This window comes from Cavia porcellus, unplaced genomic scaffold, assembly GCF_034190915.1.
Source record: "Cavia porcellus strain 051 isolate PalLab524CR breed Dunkin Hartley unplaced genomic scaffold, mCavPor4.1 scaffold_8, whole genome shotgun sequence".
In the NCBI taxonomy this organism is placed as follows: domain Eukaryota; kingdom Metazoa; phylum Chordata; class Mammalia; order Rodentia; family Caviidae; genus Cavia; species Cavia porcellus.
Genome location: NW_026947491.1, coordinates 12,237,106 through 12,262,094, shown reverse-complemented (window position 1 = coordinate 12,262,094; position 24,989 = coordinate 12,237,106). Strand labels below are relative to the sequence as shown.

Here is a 24,989-nt window from a genome sequence, read left to right as displayed (position 1 = left end):
TGGAAATGCATGGTGGAGGGGCTGTACCTGGGGGTGGCTCCTTGCCGCCAGAGTCCTGTGGAAGCTCAGGTAGGGATGGACAGAGAGCACAGTGTGTGTGCATGTACCTGTGTGTGTGGGTGTGTGCATGGGTGTTTCTGTGAGTATATATGAATCTTCTGGCCTCACCCTCTTCCCATGAAACCACCAAGACTGCATCGCTGGCCCTCACCCCATGAGCATATCCAACTCCCAAGCATCCTGGCTCGAACAAATTTCTGCCCTAATCGCCCTGCACAATGAAGGTTTAATCTCTACTCACAAAGGAGTGGGGACATTCAGTCTGCATTGGAACCACAGCCCAACTCTGACCCCAGAGTGCTCATGCTAAGTGGCCAGGAAAGTTTTCTCCACTGTCCAGCTATAAGAACTCAGATTTAGGAGCACAGCACCTTGTGTGATTCGCCCCTGAATGTCTTGGACCGCAGGGTGTTTGAGCAGTGTTTTGAGACAACTCAGAGCAATCAAGGCAAATTGAGACATTCTTATGCTTTGTAGCTTAATAAGAAGCCATTGGTCCCTGGGGTTGTGACCTAGAAAAAACTGGAGTCTGAAATCCTGAGTGCCCATTCCATTACTACTGGGCACCAGCCACATGGCCAGGGTCCCCCAGAAGCCACACACAGCCTATCTTGATTCAGCTTAGCACAGACTTGAGGTGTTGGAGGCACTGGGCAGCCAGCTGGACATGCCCACGCCTGGATTCTTGAGATCATCAACTCACATCTCCCATTCAACTCAGTTTATACCATCACTGTCTGATGACTAACACAGAGGGCCGCAAAGACGGGCCGCTGCCAGTTAGATCTGACCCCATGGGACATACAGGAAGTCGTCATCAGAGTCCAGGAAGAAGTGGCCACAGAAGAACAGGAAGGACCCTCAGGTGTGGGGGCAGAGGTGGCTCCAGGAGGCAGGAGGCGAGAGAGGGGTGAACACTGATCCAGGCAAGACCAGACCCCACAGCCATGGGCGAAGGGAAGGGGAGAGACAGTCCAGAGACAAACAAGGGGAGGGCCAGCAGACCTCTTAGGAGGCTGAGCAGCAGCCCTGGGGCAGAGCCAGAGGGTTTTACTGGGGACGGGGAGCAATGAGGTCTTAGAATGTGAAAAAGAAACAACAGTTCAGGCCAGATCGCTGGTAAGAAATGACCTGGCTTCTGGCTCAGGGGCCCCTCAGGCCAGGGCGGATGTCCCCCTGTCCCTGGGGTAGCTCTGTTCCTGCTGAGGTTAGCAGAACAGTGCCCTCCTGGCTGGCTGTATGTGAGCCCCCTCGCCTCAGGTTTCCAATTGTTTCCCTTTGAGCCCAGATAGTCCATGGAGCCCCATCTCCTTCCCATCTCAGGCCAGGCCGTATGACTGGGAGATATGGTGACTGTTTACATTGTTTAGTTTTTATTTTTATGACTCTATTTGCAGTCCATAATGATTCATTCATTGCATGCCCTCTCCCTCCTCACCCCCACTTCCATTGCTTGCTCCCCTCCCCTTTGTAAAAGAATCCATCTCTCTGTGTCCTATTACCTATCTTTTATTTGTTCTTTATTTATACTTTTGGTTTCTCACATAAGAGAAATCATACAATATTCAAACTTGCATGTCTGATTTATTCCACTTAACATTATATTCTCAAAACGTATCCTGAATACTTAAATTTTTTAAATGTATGCAATAAAAGACACACTGCCATGAATCCTCCTCAAAATCCTTCCCCTTGCTTTGAACACATTCAACCCGTCATCCTTACCACTTCCTGCAGCAGCTCTAGAGTCCTCTTTCCTGAGAGTCTTTAGCTGCGCTGTTCTGGCTGCCTCGATGTCCTGAATGGATTCAAAACATTTCCCTTTCCTGGTCATTTTGATTCTAGAGAAGAGCCAGAAGTCACTGGAAGTCATACGATGCCAGATCCAGGGGCTAAGCTGGACAAGGACACAGTGTCATGCTTTTACAAGCTGCCTTTCCATTGGGTGGTACTTGACAGCAGCACCCACAGTATTTTTGAGTGCCCATCACCATTCTGGAAACACCTGCCTGGACCCTGCTTTGAGGGGCAGGTGGCTTCACTCCCTATAGCAAGGGTGCTGCCTTGATGTTCTCTCCCCAACCCAAACACTCACCCCCAGCACCTGGACCATCGTATGCTTCTGTGCAAATGTTTTAAAAGCACAGCGCCCCATCCAGGACGCCTTGTGCAGCCCAGGCATCAGATGGCAAGTGTGTCAGTGCTGGTACACAAGACCTTTGTCACCTCTGCTCTTTTGCTGGTAGACGCATGGTGAGTGGCTGCAGCCAGCGTATCTGCATGCGACATTGAAGTGTGACTTTCATGCATTGTCTCAAAACATCATTCTTTTGGCTATTTCTAGCCATAAAAAGAAGCAAAAACCAGATCCATGGGCTGGACCTGACTGCTAGTGATGCTGGGCCCTACCAGATACCTTAGCAAAAGTTTAGACTTGGAAAGAGATGGTTGAGGAACAAGCCAAGTCTGTCCTGGTCCCTACTCCTGCTGTAGCTGGCAAGGGCGCGCTCACGGGAGGGACCTGAGTCTGTGCTGTACTGCCAATGCATTACACACCCGCAGCAGGCCTTAGAGGTGGACAGGAGCAAAATACACTCTACACATCAGAGCCCCCAGGAAATACAGGGCAGCAGGCAAGAGGGGTGACAGGGTGGAGATGATAGACACATGGTACATGCGTGTGTGAATCTGCCAGAGTGAAGCTTATTAATCTGTGTAACTAATAAAAATAAAAGGTTCTAAAAACTTAAAGAGGAAATGTACACACATAAGCAAAAAACAAAAACAAAAACAAGTCCCCTGTGGCCTTCTGGCAGCCTCAGCTCCCAGTTCAAGTGCCTCACCTCAGTAATCCTAATGAAAGCATTTCTCCTGGGAACTAAAACTTCCAATCTAGTAGCGCCCAGAGTCAGAGGCAGCCAGCAGAAACCCTGTGGGCAGTGTGAAACACCACTCCCAGTCCAGGGCTGTGTGTTCAGGGGCTGGGAGAAAGAGCACACGCATTGCTGGCTGACTCCAACACATGTGCGTCGTGTGAGAACCATCTCCCCACAGTGCTGCATCCGCCCCTTGTCCCCTCCATCAGCTAGACGAGGTGCTGATCAATCGGCATAGATGCTGATCATGGGGCTGACATGCATCCTCACCAGCCGCTTTGGTGAACCAAGACGCAAATCCTCCCTGGCTTCCCAGGAGGGGGCCTCCTTCTGACATGAGGAACTAGATGGTCCTGAGTCTAGATTTGTGCGGGGATGTGTTGCTGCTAGAGTTATAGGTCAGTTTCCTCCTTCCCTGAGGGAAAGGACATTACCAAGGAGCACTGCTATCCAGCTGCCCTCAGCAGTGCATGCCTATAATCCCAGTGCTCTGGGAGGCTGAGACAGGAGGATGGCAAGTTTGAGCCTAACCTGGGCAACTTAGTGATTTAGGCAGACTTTGTCTCAAAATTTAAAACACAGTAATAGTAATAATAATAAATACGGGCCAGGGATAGAGCTCAGTGTGAAGGCCTCATGTTTGATCTCTAAAAGAATACAGAGCCGCCCTTAAAATGCCACCTTCTCAGCTCAGAGGCCTTAGGTCTAAGCAGACAGTTTCTCCTTCTGTGTCCCCCATCTGCAGTCCACAGGGCATGTGCTCTTGGTCCCGGGCCCCTGCCTTGTGTTACATGTGGCGCAAATGTGTGTCTTTCAGATTACCACGATGGAGAGCAACCTGAAGACGATTGAGGAGGAGAACAAGGTCATCGAGCAGCAGAACGAGTCCCTCCTGCACGAGCTGGCCAACCTGAGCCAGTCCCTGATCCACAGCCTGGCCAACATCCAGCTGCCCCACATGGTAAGTGACTGAGCATGCAGCACCGGGGCCTCGAGCCGCTGCAGTCCACTTCACGACACAAGTGTCTCTGTACGGTTGTCCCATGGTTCTTCCGGTCTTTGGATGTTTTCGGGTTACCACCCCAAAACCGTAACATTAACCGCTAGGCACATCGGCGGGGCTGCTCCCATAAAGTAGAGCATACTCTGACTAGGCGACACGGCAGGGTGCTATGATACTGTTTGATGCTTTTTTGAATATACTATGAAGAAAATAAAAGTTGTATATGAACTACTATTTAATATCTCGTAGGATCCAATCAATGAACAAAATTTTGATGCTTACGTGACTACTTTGACGGAAATGTATACAAATCAAGACCGTTATCAGAGTCCAGAAAATAAAGCCCTACTGGAAAATATAAAGCAGGCTGTGAGAGGAATTCAGGTCTGAACAGCTGCTCTAGAGATGAAAATCATGCTTAAAAAAGGATGCCTCTTGCTTTTTGCTGCTGTAATTTACCAGAAAGTGTTCTATATTTATTTCTGTTGGAACAGTGTTATGCTTACAAGACTTCATAATGATTTTATGTCTTGCTTTAAAAATAGTACCTGCGGAATAGTTTTTTGAATACATTCACATTTTGTACGTTTTCATATGAGCCGACATAGTGTGATATGCCATGTAATGTTTATAGCTGCTACTGTATGCACATCTGGGGGTATATATATTTCTGAAGAGGTAAGCTGATCAAAATAAATAGAGTGTAAATTCTTTTTAATGCTTTAGTGATTAAATGTTTTAGTATTTTGAACTGAAATGGACATAAAAGATTTAAAAAGAAAAAAAACAGCTTTGAATGATCACGTGGTGGCCTTCGGGCCACTTATAGACATTATCATTTGCCTCATGTTAGAGGACTTTATGAAACTTAAGAAATACATTTTGTGTGCATATTGTTTCATAGCGAGAATTGGTTGCAAAAAATGCTTTATTTTTGAACAATGCTTGGAAATATTATGTGATTTTTTTTTGTTTGTTTGTTTGTTTTAGGAGGATGGTGTATGGTGGGGGCAATAATGAGGTTTTTTGCATTCCAAGGAAATGGCTTATGGATTAACTGTAAGAAATGAAATAAGTAATTTATTGTAAGCCAACATCAAGCCATGGAAACTTGGCAGAAGATTCAAAGCAGCTTAAACAGCACTTTTAAATTAACTCCTAAACATTACATGGTGTGACTATGGGGACTTCCGTTAAGACAGAGCTTGTCAGAGGCGGACAACACGAAGATTTCCTTTTGCATTTTCAGTAACTCTTGGAACAACCATCTCTTATCTCTGCTAGAGTCCCGTGCCCCTCTGAACTGTTACCGAAATGTAGTTCACCTAAAAGAAGTTGTGTTTCCAATTTGAGCGAAAAGATCACTTAAGAGCATTTATTTCCCCTTTACACTTAAAAAAAAAAAAAAGATCATTATTACTGTGGTTCTTTCACATTGGAGGAGAAAAAGGCTAGTGGCTTGTGAGTATTCTGGTTACTGGACTGGATTTTCTGCTGGACAGGTAGGAGAGTGGCTCGGTAAACACAGCCCCTCTCCTCTCCCGGCCCAGCTGACTTTGATAAGCTTTGGACCAATTCAAAGCTCTCTGAAAATGACGGGCATTTGTGTTTTACCCTCCACGGGGTCCAGCTGACCACACAGCGTTTGCATAGCCTTGTCTGGTTTTGTGACCTATTCTAAGAATGAATGCAATCAGATTTTAAAAGTAACTAAATATACTTCGGCACTTTTTTTGCTTTAAACTAGATCATCTTAGACTTGTTTATACCTTGAGGATTTGATTGTTTTATTCCAAATGACTGCACTATCTGTATGCATAAGACCACTTTTGATTGCTGCGTTTGCCCTCTGAGTAGTCCTTCGACAAATGTGTTGTGTTTCCTGATGTTGACTTGATTTCTTTGAGTAGCATCTCTCCCTTCCATGTCTTGATGTTATGCAGGAAGTACAAAAGTACTTTAAAATTTTGTTATGAAATAAAAAAAGATGGGTTTTGTAAAAATAAAAAAAAAATATTTTTAGCAGAACAGGACTTACAGGGTCATTGTTCACACAATGTGCCAGTCGACTATTTGCACTTACCTTGTCCTACATATCCGTACGGAGGTGTGCAATTCCTGTGTCAGCGGCCTGGTGGCCCTGACCCTGGGTGGATTCTAGAGGAAGCCCTCATGGCTGACCCAGCATGGTTGCTAAGGGAGATTACAGGGATCTCACTACAAATATTCTGATACAATACTCAACCTCGGTATATATATATATGTATAAATATATGTATATCCCAGCGGCACTTTATACTGCTCACTGTACAAAAGCTTACAGTTTTCCACAAGGACTTTAATAACTAGCTGGGAAAAAAAAAAAGATTATGTAATTACTTTGGGGCTCTGCAGTACTGTCTCTGTACAGGGGCCCCCTTTCTGTTGCGCGATTAGTTGTAGCTGCCACGCTCAGAATTGCCTTTTTGAAAGCTGAAGCAAGGTGCTTACGGTCACCTGTTGCCATACACACGGTCCCGGGCGTTGGCCTCACCTGGCCTGGCCTCGGGAGAGCCCCTGTTCATAGCGGCATATGCATTTCCCCACCGCGTCTTGTCTGCAGCTTCTTGGCCAATGTAGTAATGCTTTTAGTAGAGTAATAGGTAGTATCAGTTTGGATTCTTATTGTTATCACCTATGTACAATGGAAAGGGATTCTAAGCACAAATTTGCTGCTCATGTAACGTTGGTACATAATATCAAATCAAAAGTTATCTGTGACTATTATATAGGGATCACAAAAGTGTCACATGTTAGAATGCTGACCTTTCATATGGAATTATTGTGACTCATCAGAGCTTATTTATTATAACTTATTGTTCATATTCATTTCTAAGTTAATTTAAGTAATCATTTATTAAGACAGAATTTTGTATAAACTATTTATTGTGCTCTCTGTGGAACTGAAGTTTGATTTATTTTTGTACTACACGGCATGGGTTTGTTGACACTTTAATTTTGCTATAAATGTGTGGAATCACAAGTTGCTGTGATACTTCATTTTTAAATTGTGAACTTTGTACAAACTTTGTCATGCTGGATGTGAACACATCTTACTCTAAATAAAAAGGTGTTGCCACGTTTGTAGCACGAAGGATCTCTAGCCGGGTCTGCGTTTTCAATGAAGTCTGGGTCACTGTCTGGGGGGCCTCACTGTCAACTCCAAAGTCTTGTCTTGTTTCCCTTCTTTTTCTTTTCTTTTTCTTTGATTCTGTGTGTGGAACCCAGGACCTCATGTTTGCCAGGCAAGTGCTCCCCACTGAGCTACACCACCGCCTATCATCCATTGCCTTTGTTCTTAATATTTTTAGAGGTTAGAGCTCAACTCCAAGGCATACTTTTCAAACTTGGGGAGTAGTTTGGCATCTTACCCCCGTGCCTGCTTTTTCGGAAAGGTCGTTTTGCCGAAGGTCTATTGTACCTACTTCCTCCTAGCAGAGAGTAAACACAGACCCAGCTGTCCTCCGAGGTGTCTCCTGAGAATGTAACCCCTTCCTGCCGACCTGGTGCTGCAGCCTGGCAGAAACGAAGTCTGTGTTACTGAGCATGCGTCACATCCGGGCTCCCAGCTGAAGCGACAGCGTCATCCATGGGGGCTGCCTTACCTGGATCCCACCACGTCGCCTCCCCCTTTCACACACAGTCTCCAGCAGTTCTTCAGCTTTCCTGGGCCCCAGAAGGAGAAGGTCTCCAAAGGCCCAGAGCAGTTATTTTGCAAAATGTCCCCGGATTAGCTTGTGCGACAGTCACCTTCTGATTTATTTGATACAAACGGTCAGCGTGTCCGCCTCCTGGTCCCACATCCGGGGCACTTGATGTCACGTGGGCCTTAGTTGCTTAGCTGTCTTTTAAAACAATGCACAGTTACTTCCACATGAGCAGCAGGGATCTGGACACCGGAGTCACCCTGAGTTAAATCAACCTTAAAGGTGAGTGAACCATGAAATGCTTTCCAACCATCACTGTTCAGAGAGGCCCAGGTTTAAAACTCCAAAATAGCCTACGACAAAGGGCACAGTTTCCCAAATTTGAAAAAGAGACCATCATCCTTTTTCTTTTCTTTCTTTGTTTTTTTTTTTTTTTTTTTTTTTTTCCTTTTTTTGGTCTTTTTCATTTTTATCGGTAGCAGAGATCAAACACGACCGCCTGCTTGCAAGGCAGGAGCTTATGCCGGTGAGCTAAACCTCCAGCCCCACTTTGTTTTGTTCTTTATTTGAGTCTGGATCTTGCTATGTTGTTCAGACTGACCTTGAACTCACTATGAACCTGGGCTGGGCTCTCAAACTCCTGGTGATCCTCCTGCCTCAGCCTTCCCACCATATCCTTTGTTAAATTCTAAAACTTATTCTTCTGCTTCAAGATTCAAAGTCAGTCGTGAGAGCCTCTGACAAGCTAGTGTGTCTGATGTCCACACATTCCTGCACTGTGTCACGGGAGCCCTGACAGAGCCCGTGTGGAATTTCCCAGTGCTAAATGGGGTGAGGAGGTGGTGTCGCCTGAGGATCCCTTTTCTTTCGTCCATCCTCAGGAAGAGATGCAGTCACTGCCAGACAGCAGCTGCTGGAACTGACTCACTTTTGCAACCTGATTACTAAGAGCTACACACACACACACACACACACACACACACACACCCCAACTCCCGGGCCTTGTGCCTCCGCAGTGATACAAGCATTTTTTTTTTTTTCTTTTTTTTTCTTTTTTGGTACTGGGGATCGAACTCATGGCCGCCTGCTTGCAAGGCAGGTGCTTATGCCACTGAGCTAAATCCCCAGCCCCCATACAAGCATTTTTAAAGCAGTTTAATGAATGTCAGATATCTGGAAAAAAAATTCCAGTCATTGATACAATAGTGCGATCATTTATCCAAAAAGCGTTCAAAGAGCCATAAATGCACCACAACAAATAAAGCCAGCCCCGAGATCCTATGAGAGAGGAGTGAGAAATTCATGGAAAATGCGCTCAGTAGCGTCCTGCGGAGATGTTAAGGTGAAGCTCAGAAAGGTTGCAGTCACCAATCACTGAGCCCGGGGACACAGGGCTCCTGTGGGAAAGGCAGGGTCTCACTCTGCTCACCATGGACGGATCTGGGAGAGTTCATTGCCGGCCCCAGCTTTGGGGCTGAGGCTGTCACGGAGTCGGTCCCCTGCCAGGTGACCCAGCACAGTTGCAGAGAGGGGAGTAGCGTAGATACCGCGTCGGAAATGGTGTGGCCCCCCCTAGATGCGGGGTAGCGGTCCCTGTCCATCAGCCCACAGCTATTCCACTAGCCCTGTCTCCTCCAGACACCCCAGTTATCAGGAGGGGAGGTGATAATCCCTCCGAGGGCTCCCGGCAGGAAGTGGGCCTTCCACTCAGGCAAGAGCTCCACAAAACACCTCCCTCCTGGTGCTGCTGGCTGGAGGCAGCTCCTACTCCGAGACAGGTGGGCATTTATGGTCTGGTCAGCAGGACACGCCTCCTACTTTGTCTCTGTTGAGATGGGTTTTCTAGGCACAATGACCAGCAAGCACCCTCCACCCCTGAGGATCTCAAAGACGAGGCCTTTTTGCTTTGCTTTGTTTTGACTTTTTGAGACAAGGCTTCCCTAGGTAACCCAGGTTGACCTTGAACTCATAGGGAGATCCTCCAGCCTCAGCCTTATGAATGCTGCGACAAAAAACGATTCAAATATGTATCAAGGAAAACATTTCAGTGTGAGAGTTTGCCTATCGCTTCGAGTCACCAGGTCACACACAGATTCCCCAGTGGAGCATGAGAAATTCTTTTGTGAAGGCAGCATCCCTTGGTAAACAGTGTCCCCTTGCCCTGTTCCAGGAAGGGAGGGCTTGGCAGAGAGCTCTAGTCTGACCTCTTGCCCGCCCCAAGAGGTTTCTCTTGCTTTGTTTCAGTACCTGGGCTGGAATCCAGGGTCCCCACACTAAACTACAATCCCAACCCTTTTTTATTTTGAGACTTGATCTTGCTAAATTGCCAAAATAAATCTGGAGCATGCAATCCTCCTGCCTCAGCTTTCCAGAGTGCTGGGATGAAAAGCCTCTGCCACCAAGCCAGGCTGACCAATTTGTTTCCTAATGCTTTCCAGGCAGAAAGACTGACTCATTTTTCCTGTGCATCCAGACAGACCCTGCAGGGCCTGGGGCACAATGGACAGGTCAGTACTCACCACTCCCACTCATGGAGCTGGAGGAAAATACAGTTTTGTGAATATGGAAAGAGAGTAGTGTTCCTCACACTTGCTTCTCCTCATGTCCTGCTCTCACCTACTCCTGCCTTTCTGTGCTGCCCTCTCACCCCTTCCACCCTTAGTTTAGAGGACTGAGGAGCGACTGTGATCCCCCAGGAGTGTAGGAACCTGGTGTCACCTGGCTCAACTCTCACCTCTCACCGCAGGTCCAGGCTGGTGCCTGGGAGCTCAGCCCATGTTCCCACAGGAAGGTGGGGGACACAGGCCCAAGGGCAGTGGGCCTGCCGCAGCAGGGCTGCATTTGACTGGAGCCCCTTGAGGCAAGGACCAAGATCAAGGCCTCAGAAGGGAAGGAAGAGAAAGCTGGAGGCTGTGAGCAGGAGTTTGTCTTTATTCCTGTACCATTCTGTCTCTAAAGACAAAAGGTACAGGCTGCATGAAAATGGCAAACCTCTGCTCTGCTGAGAATGGTGAGTGGCTGAGATGTAGCCTGGCCACCTGGCTGAGGCTGCTGGGGGAAGGGAGACCCGGCACAGCTGCCCCTCCCCGCCTCCACCCCACTGCTAGGCCATTCGCTGTCCTTAGAGATGCAAAGTCTTAACTCACTCACGGGATTGGGCCAGATTTCAAGAGATCCCTTTACCAAAACTCAAGTCCTGTACCTGGAAGACTGGGACCCAGCTGGACTGATTAGGGATGGCCTGTGCTGAGATCCCTAGGAATCACAATGGGACACTAGGGACATGCTGTGGTGCGGTTTCTATTTTCTGGAGTGAGAGTTTCAGATGGTCATAAAGGAGGAAGGGAGCTGGACAGATGGGGCACACCTGTCATCCAGCATCCAGGAAACTGATGCAGGAGGTTCTCAACTTTAATCCCAACCTGGGCAACTGCATGATTTAGCAAGACCCTCTCTTAAAAATTTATTGCAGAAAGAGGGAGAGAGAGAAGGGTGGAGAGAGTTGGCCATGTAGTTCAGTGTAAAAGGTACTGGGTTCAAGCTCCAGTATAAGGAAGAGAAGGAAAAAGAAGAAGGAGAAGAAAGAGGAAGAAGAAAACTGTAATCTCAGCTTTTGGGAGGCTGAGGCAGGAGGATTGCTGCCAGCCTGCACTACATAGTGAGACTCTGTCTCAAAAAAAGAAAGAAGAAAGAAAGAAGAAGGAGAAGAAGAAGAACTAGGAGAAGGAGAAATGGAAGAAGATACAGAAGGAGGAAGAGAAGGAAAGCAAGAAAGAAAGAAGGAGTAAAGAAAAAGAAGAAACAGAAAAACCATTTAAAACCAGGGAAGGTAAGGCCTTCCAGAATCCTAGTGGCTACTTTTACTGGCCCATGGAGCTGATTTTTGCAACATGACTGAGAGGTCAAGAGTTTAGAAATGTGAAGTCAAAGCCACTTATGCACAAGAGGCCTGAGTTCTCTTCTCCAAAAGGAACCCACATCCACTCTCTGAATTATTGAGGAGAAACATTCAGTTTGGCAGAACAGTCCAGACTGGCGGGCCAGGGCCGGCTCTGGGCCTTGGCTCTCTGCAGGTCCAGCCCATGGGCGTGTGGGAGCATTTCCCACCCTCTCTGTCCTGAGACACATTCTTCTCATCTCAGGCAGGGGACTCTGAGATTCTTGGGATCCATTTATCCAAAGCCTGGGAGCTGGCAGTTGTTGGAGGTATCTGGAAGTGCTCTGGGCATCTCCACCGATTTTCAGTGCTGCCCTCCCTACTCCATGTTGTGGGTATTAGAGGCCCCCACAGACCTGTCTGGCCCTTAGGTCTGTGCTGGGAACCCTGGAGTGTTGTCCAGTAATGACACATGAACCCAGGTTTTGCACCCACCCTCCTGGGCTGGGTCTTTGGGTTTGGACTCCCCAGGGTTTGGAAACACTCACCCCTCGGTGCTAGGTGGACCTTGAGAAACTATCTTGAAGTCATATTGAATTTTTCAAAGGAAGTCCTGGAATTTCTCATAAAACAAACTCCCAAGTCATCCTGTGGGCTCTGGAAAATACGCCCCCACTGCAGTCTTGGTAGTTCTGCCTTGTCCTACTGGACATTTCTTGGCTGCCAGGGGAGTTCCGCTAGGTAATAGGAGATGCACTGACCAAAACTGTGTGCAAAAACTCCTGGTGTAGGCTGGTATGATGGCAGTGGGTTATCAGAACTTATTAATATTAGTGTCACTAAAGTTGGTATACCACCCCCCCACACTGCTAAATTTGGCAAAAAAAAAAAAAAAAAAAAAAAAAAAAAAAACCCTCCTGGTGTACTGGGGAGCCACTCGACAAGGGTATGCTGGGAACTGCTGAGACAGACCGACCTCCTGCTGCAGGAGGAATCTCCCACTGGGTCTGCAGGGTGGCTTCTAAGGTGATTGACCTGTTACCCAGTGATGGTGGGACTGTAAGGTGCTCTAGCTCCTACCCAGCAGGGCAGCTGTCATATAGCAGCCTGGTCCACGCTGTGCTTCCACATGACTTCCAACCATGGCAGTTTTGTGCTTAATAAAAATATTTCACTCTTGGGCTGGGGATTTAGCTCAGTGGCATAAGCACCTGCCTGGCAAGAGTGAGGCCATGAGTTCAATCCCCAGTCCCCCACACGCACACAAAAATTTCACTCTTGCCAGGTACAGTGGTGCACACCTGTGATCCCAGCACTCAGGAGACTGAGGCAGAAGGATCACTGCAAATTCAAGCCCAGTCTGAGCTGCATAGTGAGACTGCAAAGGCTCACAGCGGCCCCAAGGATAAGGGACAGGACAGTTTCACATGCAGATTTCCAAATCAGCTTCCTTCTCATGTGAACAGCTGAGGCATCTGTCTACCTCAGACTCACCTGGTCTCACACCAGCTTGAAGCTCTCCGATGGAAAAACTTGCTTGGCTTCCCACCAGATGCAGATGAAGGACTGAAAAGAGCATCTTCTGACTAGGCCTTCCAGCAGCTTCAAAGAATTGGCCCACAGTACTCAGCCAAGCCCATCTCTTTGGATCATGTGTTGTGCACATGACCTCTCTTTTTAAGAAACACCTCACTCAGCCCACTAGCCAGGGATGCCTGGCACATGGTTAATGCCAGATTCATGGTATCTTCCCCTCCTATCTTCTTTGTGTCCTTTAAGTGAATCCTCTAAGCACTGGTCTCCACATCTGCAGAAGAGGTGCTAACAGTGGCTTCATAGGTTGTTAAGAGGACTGGAAAACAAAATACATGCCTTCCGGCATTACACGCATTGACAGACTGCACCACGATAATGTCTTTTCACAGGCTCACTTGCCTCGCATCTTTGCGTGAATCTACAAACAACTAAAGAAGTCAGCCAGCACAATTGGACCTGGAAGAAATGTTTGCTGTGGGACCAAGATGGATGTGGAGTGGAGAAAAGGATTCCCATCACAAGGAAATGAGAGTGTTTCACCTAAGTCTCATCCTCAAACAACTCACTGGGACCTGGCGATGTGAGCCCCACCTGGGTTTCTAGAGGGCAGATGAGGGGTGAGGCAGGAGGGTACAGAGAGCCCATTTAGTTCGATTTAAGAATGTCATAACTAAAACACAAGTTCTTTTAGGCGTCAGTCATGGTACTGGCCCTACTCCCACCACAGGTCTTTGTCCCACACTGTGCAAATGGCAGTTGTGCATTTCAGGGTCTCCTGAGCCAATGGGATGGGTGGATGGAAAAGTAGGTGGGTGAATGGAAGGAAAGATGGATGGATGGGTGGATGGATGGATGGATGGATGGATAGGTGGTAGATGAGTAGATGGGTAGATGAATGGAAGAGTAAACAGCTGAATGAGTGGATGGATGGATAGATGGATCGGCAGATGGATATGTGGATGGATGGACAGAGAGATGGTGGGTAAATGGATTTACTTTAAGGAATTGAGTTGTGTGATTATAAGGCTGATAAGTCTGGCCTCCAGCAAAGGCCAGCAGGTTGGTAACTCAGGCAGGAATTGTTGCTAAAGTCTTGAAGTATAATTTCTGCTTCTCTAGGAACCCTCAGTCTTTACTACAAAGGTCTCAACTGATTGGGTAAGGCCCACCAAAACTCTTCAAGATTACATTCTTCACCAGTCCACTGGTTATAGAGATTAATCATACCTTCAAAGAAATACCTAGATTGGTGTTGGATCGTAGATGCATAAAACCAACCATCTCCTCTGGTCTAGGAGATGGCTTTTGAACTGAAAAGAAAAGCTAAGGATTCATGATACCCTGAAAAGTTTTGGCCTCCCATGTACTTGGTGGCTGGGTATTTCCCTGCAGGCCAGCAAGGTAGGGCCAGACACTTGTATTGGGGAGTAGGAGACCTGGATGACCCTCTGGCAGGAGGGCATTTAGCTGCCTAAGGCTCCCAAAGAGACCTCCACACCCAGCACTGCCCTTAGCACCCAGGCTTGGAAGGCGAAACCTCAGAAAGCCTCATGGCCCTTATTTTGGTTTTTCTCATGAATGACTCTAGAACCAAAAAAGATAAGAAGTGGAAACACTGAAACCATGTCTGGCTGTTTCCAAGGTGCCCTTGAGGGAGAAAGGATAGAAGGAATAAAGATACAAGGAAACTAAGAACTGAATAATTGTACTTCTGAGAAGACTGCAACTTCTAGACACATTCAGAATTTCCCCAGGAATCCCCTTGGTTCATTTAGGCTCCTTCTCTTCCAGACTATCACAGCCCAGATTCCTCAGGAATATTGAAGCCCATAAATTGGCTTAGCTGAGAAAGTTAAGAGCAGAAACCTGATCCTGAGAGAATTCAAAGAATGCTTAAATTATCCATTAGAAAAAAAAAAAAAAAAAAAAGGCAGCCAGATGAGGTGGCCCAAGCCTGTAGGGAGCCTCCAGCAGTACAAAGGCTGGGGCAGGAAGAATCCTGCAAGTTCAAGGCCAGCCTGGGCTATGTAGTGAGTTCAGAGCCAGCCTGGATTACATAGTGAATCACTGTCTCAAAAAAAAAAAAAAAATCTAGCTCATACCTATAAAATGAGGCCTTTTCCCTTTGGGGGCACAAGACACCCTTTTCCTGCAGTTTCCACCCCCTGAAGAGAAACACAGATGTTCCTAGTTCCAGAAAATAATACCTCTGCTGCTGTCTGTCTCTCCCTGCAACCCAGCTACCACCACTCCCCATTTTGTTGAGTGTGTACTTTTTAATTTCTGCCTAATTTTAATTTCTCCCTTTTTAATTTCTCCCTTTCTGCCTCTTACTGGTGTGTCCTGAAAATTCTTTCTCCATAACAGTCAGTAAACCTTCAGACTTCTTCTGTGGGTAGGGCAGGTTTAGGCTCCTTATCTCCGCTTTACAAGCCTGGGACTGCCTGGTGAGGTTTCTCTTTGCAAGCCATGCCCCTGGGGAAACCCAGTTTGAGGATCCTGACTTTGGTAAGTGAATCCAGCCAAAGGCTTTGCATCTTCTCCCTACTTCCCCCAACTCTTTGCCCTCCGAAACATAGCTTATTTTTTCTCCTCTGCCTTCCTACTCCTCTTTCTTTTCCTGTTTCTCCTCCTCCTGCTTTCTTCCTTCCCTCTAACTCACTGCAAATCTCTGCAACCTTAGGGTTTTTGTTTTGTTTTCTATTTCTGTTGTTGTTTTTTCCTTTTCAGCACTTAGAGGCAGGTAGTGGGCACCTCATGGGTACATGTCTCTAATGCTATCATAGTACAGCCCCTCTGGACTTTTTAATGAATTCTTTACAGATGTTTCCAGCCCCAAGATATAAAGACCTTTGGGTTGACTTTATGAGTGAGGCCCAGCTGTGTGTGTCACTTCTTTTTCCCACCTTTCTGATCTGTTGACAAAGATTTGAGGAGCTACGTGGGTAGCAGGAGCAAGGACACTTGTCCCAGCTGTGAGGAGAGTGGGACCAGCCAATGTCACTTAATCCCAGGAATAATTTCTGCATGGCTGGCAGGGATTCCAAGAGTCACAACAGAAAATGGGGTGATGGCCTGACCTTGGGGCAAGGGGAGCTGCACAGGTAGCATAACCCCAGGAAAAGTAGAGCAGGTTTTGGCCTGACCACCTCCAATGTGTGTGTGTGTAGGGGGTAGTAGAGAGTGGGGCTGCTTGCAGTCTGACTTTAGTGACCTCGTTTTTTCTCTCCTTTTTTTTTTGTTTTTCAGAAGCATCACCAGCACCTGCTACTGCCCATGAAAAAATACACTACCTTTTCCTGAGAAGCTGAGATTTGAAGGCACGGCTCTATAAGCTGTGCTGCTTGTCTCTGACTGGATCAGTCCCTGAATTCAGAGAAAAAATAGACAACATCTTGAAGAACTGCTCTGGGTGTGAGTCAGACTTCACCCTCTTTGAGCAATGTTTGTTGAAATGAGGAACTGCTGAACTGAACCTGCATTGGGGCTGGTTATTTAGCTGTGTCCCTGTCACATCGATCCTGGGTTGTCTTTCTAAATCCAGCTATTGTCAAGACAATTCACATCCCTGACTGCAGACAGCAGCAGCTCCCTGGTTTAAAAGTAGGCCTCCCTCAGAGATGCCAAACTGAGTTTGTATCCAGGCTTTTTAGAGTTGTTATCCTGACAATCCCCCTGCTACAATCCTTTTTCTTCCTTAGTCTTCCCCACTGGGCACCCTAAAACCTCACCAGGTGGTCCTTTGCAAAAAGCTTGACATCCCTTTCTTCTGATCTCCCACCAGTTAGAGAAAGGATATGTAAATTTCAGGATAGCCAGTTTTAACCCTGTTTACTGCTAATCCTGACCAGAACAGACAAAAACTGCAACAAAAAAACTTGGCTAAGTAAAAGAAGTAACTGAGCAGCTTTTTAAAAAGCTATTTAAAATATCCCAGAGCCACTGGACAATTTTTAAATTCCACTTAAGATGTTAACTAACCTAGAGCCTGCACAAAAGCTCAAAGATGTTATCGAAGACTCAGCTTTTTTCTGCCTTGTTCCAGGATCCTTGAGATACTTGCTTTTTGTCCTCCTGTTTCCTCAATGAGTTTGTCACAGGGATATTTTCCTGACTTTTGTTTGGGAACATCTTTTCCAGAAGTCCCTGATTTCTTTTCACTACCCATGAGAAGTTCTGGCTCACAGGGGAGCCTGGGAGAGCCTGGGAGAGAGAAGGGGGTTGGCATCCCTCCGGAGAGTGGGTGGCCTCTATCTCCACCTCCACCTGTAAATTCAGAATTCTTTTGGAAAGGGAACAGTGGGGACTCAAAGGCGTGTCCTGGCCACATGCCTTTTGGATCTATAGAATGCACCCAAGGGACTCAGGTCTGTGCCTCCCTTGGGCCTACCATCGTGGGAGTTCTGTTCTACCATTCTTAAATTTACTGGATAAACTATTAAACTCAGTGGAGATGAGTTAGTTTACCAGTAAACTGTAATCAAGGACTTTTTTTTTTTCAGACAGGGTCACTCTAAGCAATTCAATATATATTTTTTTCTTTATTAACATGGGTCTTACTTTGACTTGGTATTAAACACCTAAAAGGAAAATATAACCAAATACGGGTGTGTGCATGTGCATGTTTGTGTATGTGTTTATGGATAGGGAAAAAGGCTCAAAAAGAGTAATATAATAGTAATATTAAACAAATCAAAATGGGCTGCAAACTACCCCAGTCCCTGCTGGCAGTCTCTCGAAGAGCCTGTGACAGTCTGATCTGCAGGCCAGTGCCATCATGAGCCCTTCCAAAAATGTGCCCTCCTCCTGTCAGCGTGCTCCTGCCCTGCTATTTTAGTGAACCCTGCAGGTAAAGATTTAGCTTCTTATACAAGTGTGTCTATAAAAATAGCTACAATATCTACAAATCATCTAGCTATTAAACTTTGTTATTTGTATGGTATAAACTAGCTGTTATCTGCTTCCGGCTGTATGTGTTTATATTATCTGGAGGCAGTCACACTACACGGGACCTTCAAGTCTACAAAATAAAGGCCAGACACAGGTTTTATAATATTTTTTTTTTAAACCACAAAAAGTTAACCCCATGTAGGTACGTGCTCCCTCCCACCCCCTACCCCCCACGGAGCCCTCTGAATGGAGGCGCCTTCTGTGGGATGGGTGCCCTGAAGGGTGACTCCCCCGGTTAGAGGTCCTGGAAGGCAGGCTACCCTCCCAGAGGGGTCCGCCAGGCACCGGAGGCTTCGCTCGCGGAGAAGATGCTGGGTCACGAGATACAGAAGCAGAAAGCGCGCCAGAGCGCTATGGGTCGGTGCTGGAACGCACAAAGTACTCTGAGAGCGTTAAGCTACCACGGCATCGCCAACAGCCTGAAAACCTTTTTGCGCACAGGAAGTCAAACTGAGAGAGGCGGGGTAATTTAGCTGAGGCCCCTGCGAGCAAAATCTGGGAGTCGAGTCCAGCCCCAGTTGTCTCCCTTGCACCCCGCGCTCACTCCAGCGGGTTGGGAGAAAGAGATGCAGCTGTTGAAGGCTGGGGCTAGGTCTTCGCCCCGCCCCCGCTCTGGCCTGGCCAGGGCGCAGGGAGGAGCCGCGCGCATGTGCACAGCTGGCGCCCCCTCCCGCCCCCGCGCACAGCTGGGCCGCGGGCTGGGCAAGGCGCGCAGTTAGAGCAGGCAGAGGAGGCGCCGGGCCCTGGCGGTCTGTCCGTCCCGCGCGCCCGTCGTCCGCGCCGTGGCCATGGCCGCGCGCCCCGCGGGCCCCGCTCGCCGCTGCCTGCTGTCGCTCGTGCTGTGCTGCGCCTGGGGTGCGCTGACTGCCGTCGCCCAGAAGCCGGGCGCGGGGTGCCCGAGCCGCTGCCTGTGCTTCCGCACCACTGTGCGCTGCATGCATCTGCTGCTGGAGAACGTGCCCGCCGTGGCGCCGCAGACCTCCATTCTGTGAGTGCGCTGGACAGAGGGGCGCGGGAGCTGGAGGTGGGGGAGGCTGAGACGCAAGGGGCGCAGGGAGATCAAAGGCCACAGAATCCTTGGGTTACTGGGGTTCAGGGAGAAGTGGGGGGGACTAAGGAGCACAGGATCTCGGAGGCGGTTGCGGGGCAGAGTGGTCTTGGGTGTGCATATTTGGGGTGCTGGGAGTCAAGAGGCGCCTGGAGCTTGCGACGAGGTCTGGCGTGCAGGGGGAGGCGGGGCGCATGAGGTGCTTGGACACTCAGGGGCGACAGGCGCTGGGGTCTGCTGGAACGTGGGACCCAGTCTGGCGTACGTGGGAGATTTGGGCCTTTGTCCGCCCTGGCCAGGACTCAGAGGGGCGGACCCTAGTGAGCGCGCGGCTCGGAGATCAGTCTTTGTTGGGAGCTCGGCGTCCCTGGCCCGGATGGTGAAGTCGCTGGGGGTTTCACGGGAAGCTCTGCTGACCTTTGCGCCCTCCTCTCACCGCTCTCTTTACCTCCTCCAGCTCTTTTGTGTTCACCCCACCGGATTCCCCCCTCCCCGCTCCAGCGCGGGCCCGGGCCTTTCCTCTGCCAGGGTGTCCCCTTCCCGCCCGGCCTCTCGGCTTCCCTTTTTCCTCCCTGCCCTCTGGAACCTCCCTCTCCAGTCTCATCTACCCCGCGGCGCCCCTAGACCGGATCCCCGCATCTGCCGTGGCGCGGAGCCTCCAGTCTTTAGGGTTCCCAGGGGCGCCGCCGTGGGGACCGAGCTCTGAGCAGCCCAGGGGAGCACTGAGCCCAGGCGCAGCGGCTTTGGCCCGGAGCGCGCCGCCCCTTCCAGTGCCGATGCCGGTGGCGGGACTCGCTGGCTCTTGTGCTTGCTTTGGGGTCCATGGAGTGGATACAATGTGTGGCGCGTGCTGCCCGCGGACTCTGCGCCACCCTCCCCGGGACAGGGAACGCCTCCCCTTCCCCCAGCCGGTGGTCGGAGACCTGGGGCCACCAGATTTGATTCTGAAAAGTGCAAATTCAGCAGAGGCTGGCGTGCGTTTTTTGAACTCTCATTCCGCGTCCTGCATGTCGCTTCTCATGGAGGGACCCATGCAGGAGGCTGCAAGAATTGTAAAATTCGGCAAGTGGAGGGTTACTACGCTAATCTCCAAAAGTAAGCGCCCTGCACCTACGGCCCACTGCTTGTGGTCACCCTGTGCAGATCGAGTGATGCAGGCTTCGAATGGGGGGGGCAGGTTTATATCCAGCCCGAAGTGCCCTCAGGGCCAGACTGCAAAGCTTCCCTCCTGAAGGGATTAAGGTGTTCAGCCAAGGTTGGCCTCTGAGGGCCACGCGCCAAAATGGGACTGCATGAGGTTCCCCAAGTGTGGCTAATCAGTCTTTATTGAGTCTGTGGAAAACAGCTGGCCCCTAAGGACATTTCTCACATCTGGTGGAAGCCTAACACATGAGCCATGTTTTGTTCTCAAATCGTAATTGCTCTTGAAACAGAACAGTATTGCAAAATGAGCGCTGTAGAACAAGAGTGTGCACCCCTGCCCTGTCCCGTCCTGTTCCCACCCTCACCCACCCCCATGCACCACAGCAGTGTGACAGAGTGTATGAAGGAGACAGACGGCGAGAATGTTGACCTCCTAGTCTGTGCTCAGGACACCCGGAAAAGTGCATTTACAGGCATTCATGCCACACTTGTCCGGCTTTGGGAGTTTGAAGAAACCGTTTGAAATGACAGTGCTTGGCATCCCTGACTGTGGAGGCAAGCAGATGATTGACACCCCAAGGAACTAAGGAGATTTTGGGTGAGGTGATGGTGCCCCCCCCCCTCCCCGCACTGCTGTGGGAATACAGGAGGGGTAACACCATTTTCAGCGCCCTCCAGCCAGGGCTGCAGGGAACATGGGCAGGGCCCGGGACTGGAGTTTCATTAGTGAGCTGGGTTGGTGTGAGGGAGCCTCTGTATAGACAGAGGCTGTGTGTAGCTGGGTCATTGTAGGAAGAAAGAAGGAACAGTGAGAAGGAGGGTGACCTCCCTTGTGCCTCTGGTGGTCCATGCTGATGTGGATGGGGTCGCGTCACAGGATGTAGTCCTGTGTTTACTTCGGGCTTTTCTGACAGCTTTTTCTCTCACACCCTTACTGTTTCTAATTGGAAAAAAAAATGGTAAAAATTGATGAACACTGATGGTGGCACACACTGTAAATCCAGCGCTCAGAAGCCAAGGCAGGAGGATCCCACAGGTTCGAGGCCAGGCTAGGTTACATAGTGAGTTTGAGGCCAGCCTGAACGACGTAGGAGACCCTGTCTCAAATATAACAAAAAGTTGATGGCCCTAAAAGACAGCCAGGTAAGGGACTGGCTAGCCCCGAATCGTTAGGGCTAGGACACTGTCAGGGTTTCCCTTTGCTTTCAAGACCATTGCCACCACCCCAGCCTGCTGGGGATTGAATCTGGGTCACTGGAAAGGCCATCAGGCTCCGAGTGGTTTGGGCCAAGCCTAACCCCGGACTGTCGTGGTTTGTGGGCGGGGCTCAAGACAGTGGTAGTGAGACACCAGGCCCCCTAGGGTCCAGGCTTCCTGTGCTGTGAGCTCACCCCTCCGCAGCCTCTCCGCCTCCTCCACACACCAGACTTCAGCGGCCCTGCAGAAATGCTAATGTTTGTTTAGCGCCCTGCCCTGGGCCCTGCAGGAGGAATTGGCACCGGGGTAATGAGATCGAAAGAGATGGCGCGGGTTGGTTCCCGGCCCTCTCCTCCTCCACCCCAGCATTTGGAGAAAGTAACTGCGACAGCTCGGGGTCCGGCGGGTCTCGGGGACTCTTCCCTTAGCTCCGCCCCTCTCCCCGCCCCTTCCTCCTCCCAGAGCCGGCGCCAGTGAGGTCAGGGGAATCCACCCTGCGCAGCTCACATCCACCAGGCAGTGCCCGCCTCTCCAACCCGGAGTTGTTCCAAGCTGAGCCAGTGTGGCAGAAACCCGGGCGCGTGTGGGATAGGCGAAGCAGGGAGGTGGCGCTACAGGCAAGGGGCATGGTTCCCAGGGAGGCCACCTGTCTCCTGGGCAGCTGTTCTGAATTCCCCAGCGAGCTGCGTATGTAGAAAGACCTAATGCTGGGCGTGGCGGCATACGCATGCCTATGGTCCCAGCACCCTGGGAGGCTGAGACCGGAGAATCATAAATTCAAGCTGAGCCTGGGGAACTTGATGACTTAGAGAGACCCTGTCTCAAGATGAAATAAAAGTGGCTGGGGATGGAGTTCAGTGTGAAGGCCCAGGTTTGAGTCTGCTTTGTGTGAAACAAATCACTGCTTTTCTGTTTTCGCAGTACTAGTGACTCAGTCCAGGGGGTTCACAATGAGCCAAATACATGCCCAGATCTTTCTAGGTTTCTTTTTTCAATTTTCTTTTTCTTTCTTTCTTTTTTTAAAGACAGAATTTCACTATGTAGCTTTAGGTGGGGTTTGAATTTGGGATCCTCCTACTTCAGCCTCCCAGAGTGCTGCGTTTTGCTTTACGCTTAAATGAACTGTTGTGATAAAAATCAAAGACTCTGTTATCAGCTCCAATAGATTTAAGAAGTGTCACAGGAATATTTGTAAAGGACTTAGATATTGATCATTTGTCTCAGCGTGATGGTGGACAAACCCAGTATTTTCTCCCCCAGGCACTGCCTTGCCTTGCGGCACTGCATCCACTTCTGTCCTGTCTGGAAGGCACCTGTCTGAGTTTGCCCACATCAAGGTAATGGCACCAAAGAAAATCTGTCGGTCTTGGTGCTCTCAAGACCTGGGGCAGCTCTACCTTAAACCCAGGCTGATGCAGGTTTAGATGGATCCAGTGTTGTATGTTTCTCTTCTCCCCACCTGGCTTTCTCTGGTGGTGCTGGATACAGTTTCCTAACTTAGTGATGGGTGGCAACTTCGGCCATCCCTCCCCATCCAGCAGGAAGAGGAGCCACCAGCGCTGGGTAGTTTTGGGCTCGGTCTCTCTCTCTCTCTCTCTCTCTCTGTCTCTCTCTCTCTCTCTCTCTCTGTCTCTCTCTCTCTCTCTGTCTCTCTCTCTCTCTCTGTCTGTCTGTCTGTCTCTCTCTCTTTCTCTCTGTATGTGTGTGTCTCTCAGAGACAGTGTCTTCCTGAGTCTAAGCTGGCCAACTTGTTATGCAGGTCAGGCTGGCCTCAAACTCTGGATCCTCCTGCCTCAGCCTCCTGAGTGTTACATTACAGGTAATCTGCCATCATGCCTGGGTGGCCCCTTCCCCAGCAGTGGGTCTGGAGCCCATACCTGTGTGAGTGCTGTGACCAGTGCCTGTGTCCCACACCAGCTTATGGCCAGAGCCGGCAAGGACTCCTTGCCAAGGAACTGGTACATTTACCAGATTGACCAGAAGAAAGGATGTCAGGCCAGCAGGGAGACCAGAGCTGGCTCGTCTCAGATTCCAGGTGCACCATTAAAAATGAGAACAAAACAGAGACAGGATCCAGGGTGACCTCAGTCATTGTAAAACAGATAAAAGCTGGAAGCACCTCATCACTGTGCTGATCCCCATGAGCTTCCAGCTCTCTTGAGTGGAGAAATCAGGATTTTTCTTCTGCACTTGACAATAAAGAGAAGCTTAAATCGACGTCAGTGGATAACGGGTCTGAACTCAGGACTGAAGACCTGGACATAGTTTAGGGTTCAGGCGCTCTTTGCCCCTTTCCTGCTTCCTGTATAGAACTGGTCCTCGTTCACACAGAATTGTAATCCACAATATCCTGGTCACCTGGTTATTTTAACAGTTACTTCATATGCTCTTAGAAAATGTGGTTTATTTAAAAGTAGCCTTTTTGATGAATTCGATTCAGGAGCAGTTAAATTTTACTGTGCTGCGGAGACAGTTGGGGTGTTTCACGCGGGTGGACTGAGTCAGGGCTGGACCCTTGCTGTCCACTCAGCTCTGTGTGCTACAGGGCACTGGTGCAGAATCAGCAGGAGATGGCAGGGCGTGGAGATGCGTTTTGGTCCTTTACATGACATCACTGGTGGCTTCACATCTGAAAGTCTTATCAATTTTGCTGCTCTGTGAATGTTGACCTCTGGGGTATTAATTCTTTGTTTTTGTTGCTGTTTTCTGTTTCACTGAATGAGTGTTGCCCTTGTTATTCTATCTCGTTGGACAGCCCAAGTCCCCACATACTTTTTAAAAATGTTTTTGAACCTTCTTTACATTCTTGTGCAACAAGATGTGGTAAGAAATAATGAGAATAAAATATAGGCTAAGTTCACATTCTCAAGTTCAGACTTTTTTTTTTAATATGCAAAGGACTCCACACCGGCCGTGTGTCTTGTGCGTGTCTGGAGCACTGCTTGTCAGGCAGTATAAGCAAGGTGCTCTCATGAGCCACCCATGGGCTCAGCTGTGTGCACCACTCTCAGGGATGCTCTTAGCTGGGCAGCTCCTCCTGGGGAGTCCTGCTCGGTCACATCCACTTAGGGCTGCTTGCAAATCCAGCAGAAGAGGGGAGTGTTTTCCACCAGCAGAAGTGTTGAGAGTCTGGTTCTTGTGGTGGTTAAACTCGATTGTGTTGACTGGACTGGCTAGGGATCCTCCCAGGTTAGTGGAGCTCTCTTCTGGGTGTGTCTGGACAGTCATGGAGAGGACCTCAAGGTCTCTACTGACCCCTGTGCCCTTCCTCTCTGGTGCTATTCCCCTGCTCAGCTTCCCAACCACCAGGAATTGAGTGACCTTCTGCCATGATGCTCCTGCCTCGCAGCAACCGACCGTGGACTGAATCCCCTGAAACCGTCAGCCAAGTTAAACTTTTAATCCTTCTATCATGTCAGGTATTGTGTCCCACTGATGGAAAAACTGACTGATACACACCTCAGGTCTAACAATAGTTCCAGGTCCCCAGCTGCGTCTGTCCTGAAACACTGCCTCCAAGGTGTGCTGGAGGGAGACAGGGCAATGACCACAGGAAGGTTCACCATGCCAAGCTGCTAGAGGGGAGACTTCACTGCTGGCACATTGTACTGGG

General features: G+C 49.1%; 2 protein-coding genes and 1 long non-coding RNA gene across 29 annotated transcripts in view; all 3 read left to right on the top strand.

The window, feature by feature from the left end:
• Myt1l (myelin transcription factor 1 like) overlaps positions 1-7,081 on the top strand; it is a 392,867-nt gene extending 385,786 nt beyond the window's left edge. For 20 of the 24 annotated variants that reach the window (XM_063254402.1, XM_063254394.1, XM_063254398.1 and 17 more), the window contains 2 exons: positions 3,754-3,897; positions 4,189-7,081. In XM_063254402.1, the coding sequence (XP_063110472.1) occupies positions 3,754-3,897; positions 4,189-4,329 (285 nt within the window). In that variant the 3' untranslated portion in view covers positions 4,330-7,081. The remainder of the gene's footprint in view (positions 1-3,753; positions 3,898-4,188) is intronic. The other 4 variants (XM_063254409.1, XM_063254410.1, XM_063254411.1 and 1 more) reach the window with 1 other exon arrangement.
• Positions 7,082-7,304: 223 nt separating this feature from the next.
• LOC106026514 (uncharacterized) lies at positions 7,305-17,984 on the top strand. Of its 3 annotated transcripts, XR_001200150.3 has the most exons (4): positions 7,305-7,907; positions 10,064-10,132; positions 13,428-13,618; positions 16,288-17,984. It is a non-coding gene; the product is annotated as an uncharacterized LOC106026514 (long non-coding RNA). The 3 variants fall into 3 exon arrangements; XR_010049135.1 differs by lacking the exon at positions 13,428-13,618; XR_002790032.2 differs by lacking the exon at positions 10,064-10,132 and having other exon boundaries at positions 7,313-7,907.
• A 526-nt stretch (positions 17,985-18,510) lies between these two features.
• The window catches only part of Pxdn (peroxidasin), a 68,365-nt gene continuing 61,886 nt past the window's right edge, over positions 18,511-24,989 (top strand). For both annotated transcript variants that reach the window (XM_013147249.3, XM_003464952.5), the window contains exon 1: positions 18,511-18,976. In XM_013147249.3, the coding sequence (XP_013002703.2) occupies positions 18,777-18,976 (200 nt within the window). In that variant the 5' untranslated portion in view covers positions 18,511-18,776. The remainder of the gene's footprint in view (positions 18,977-24,989) is intronic.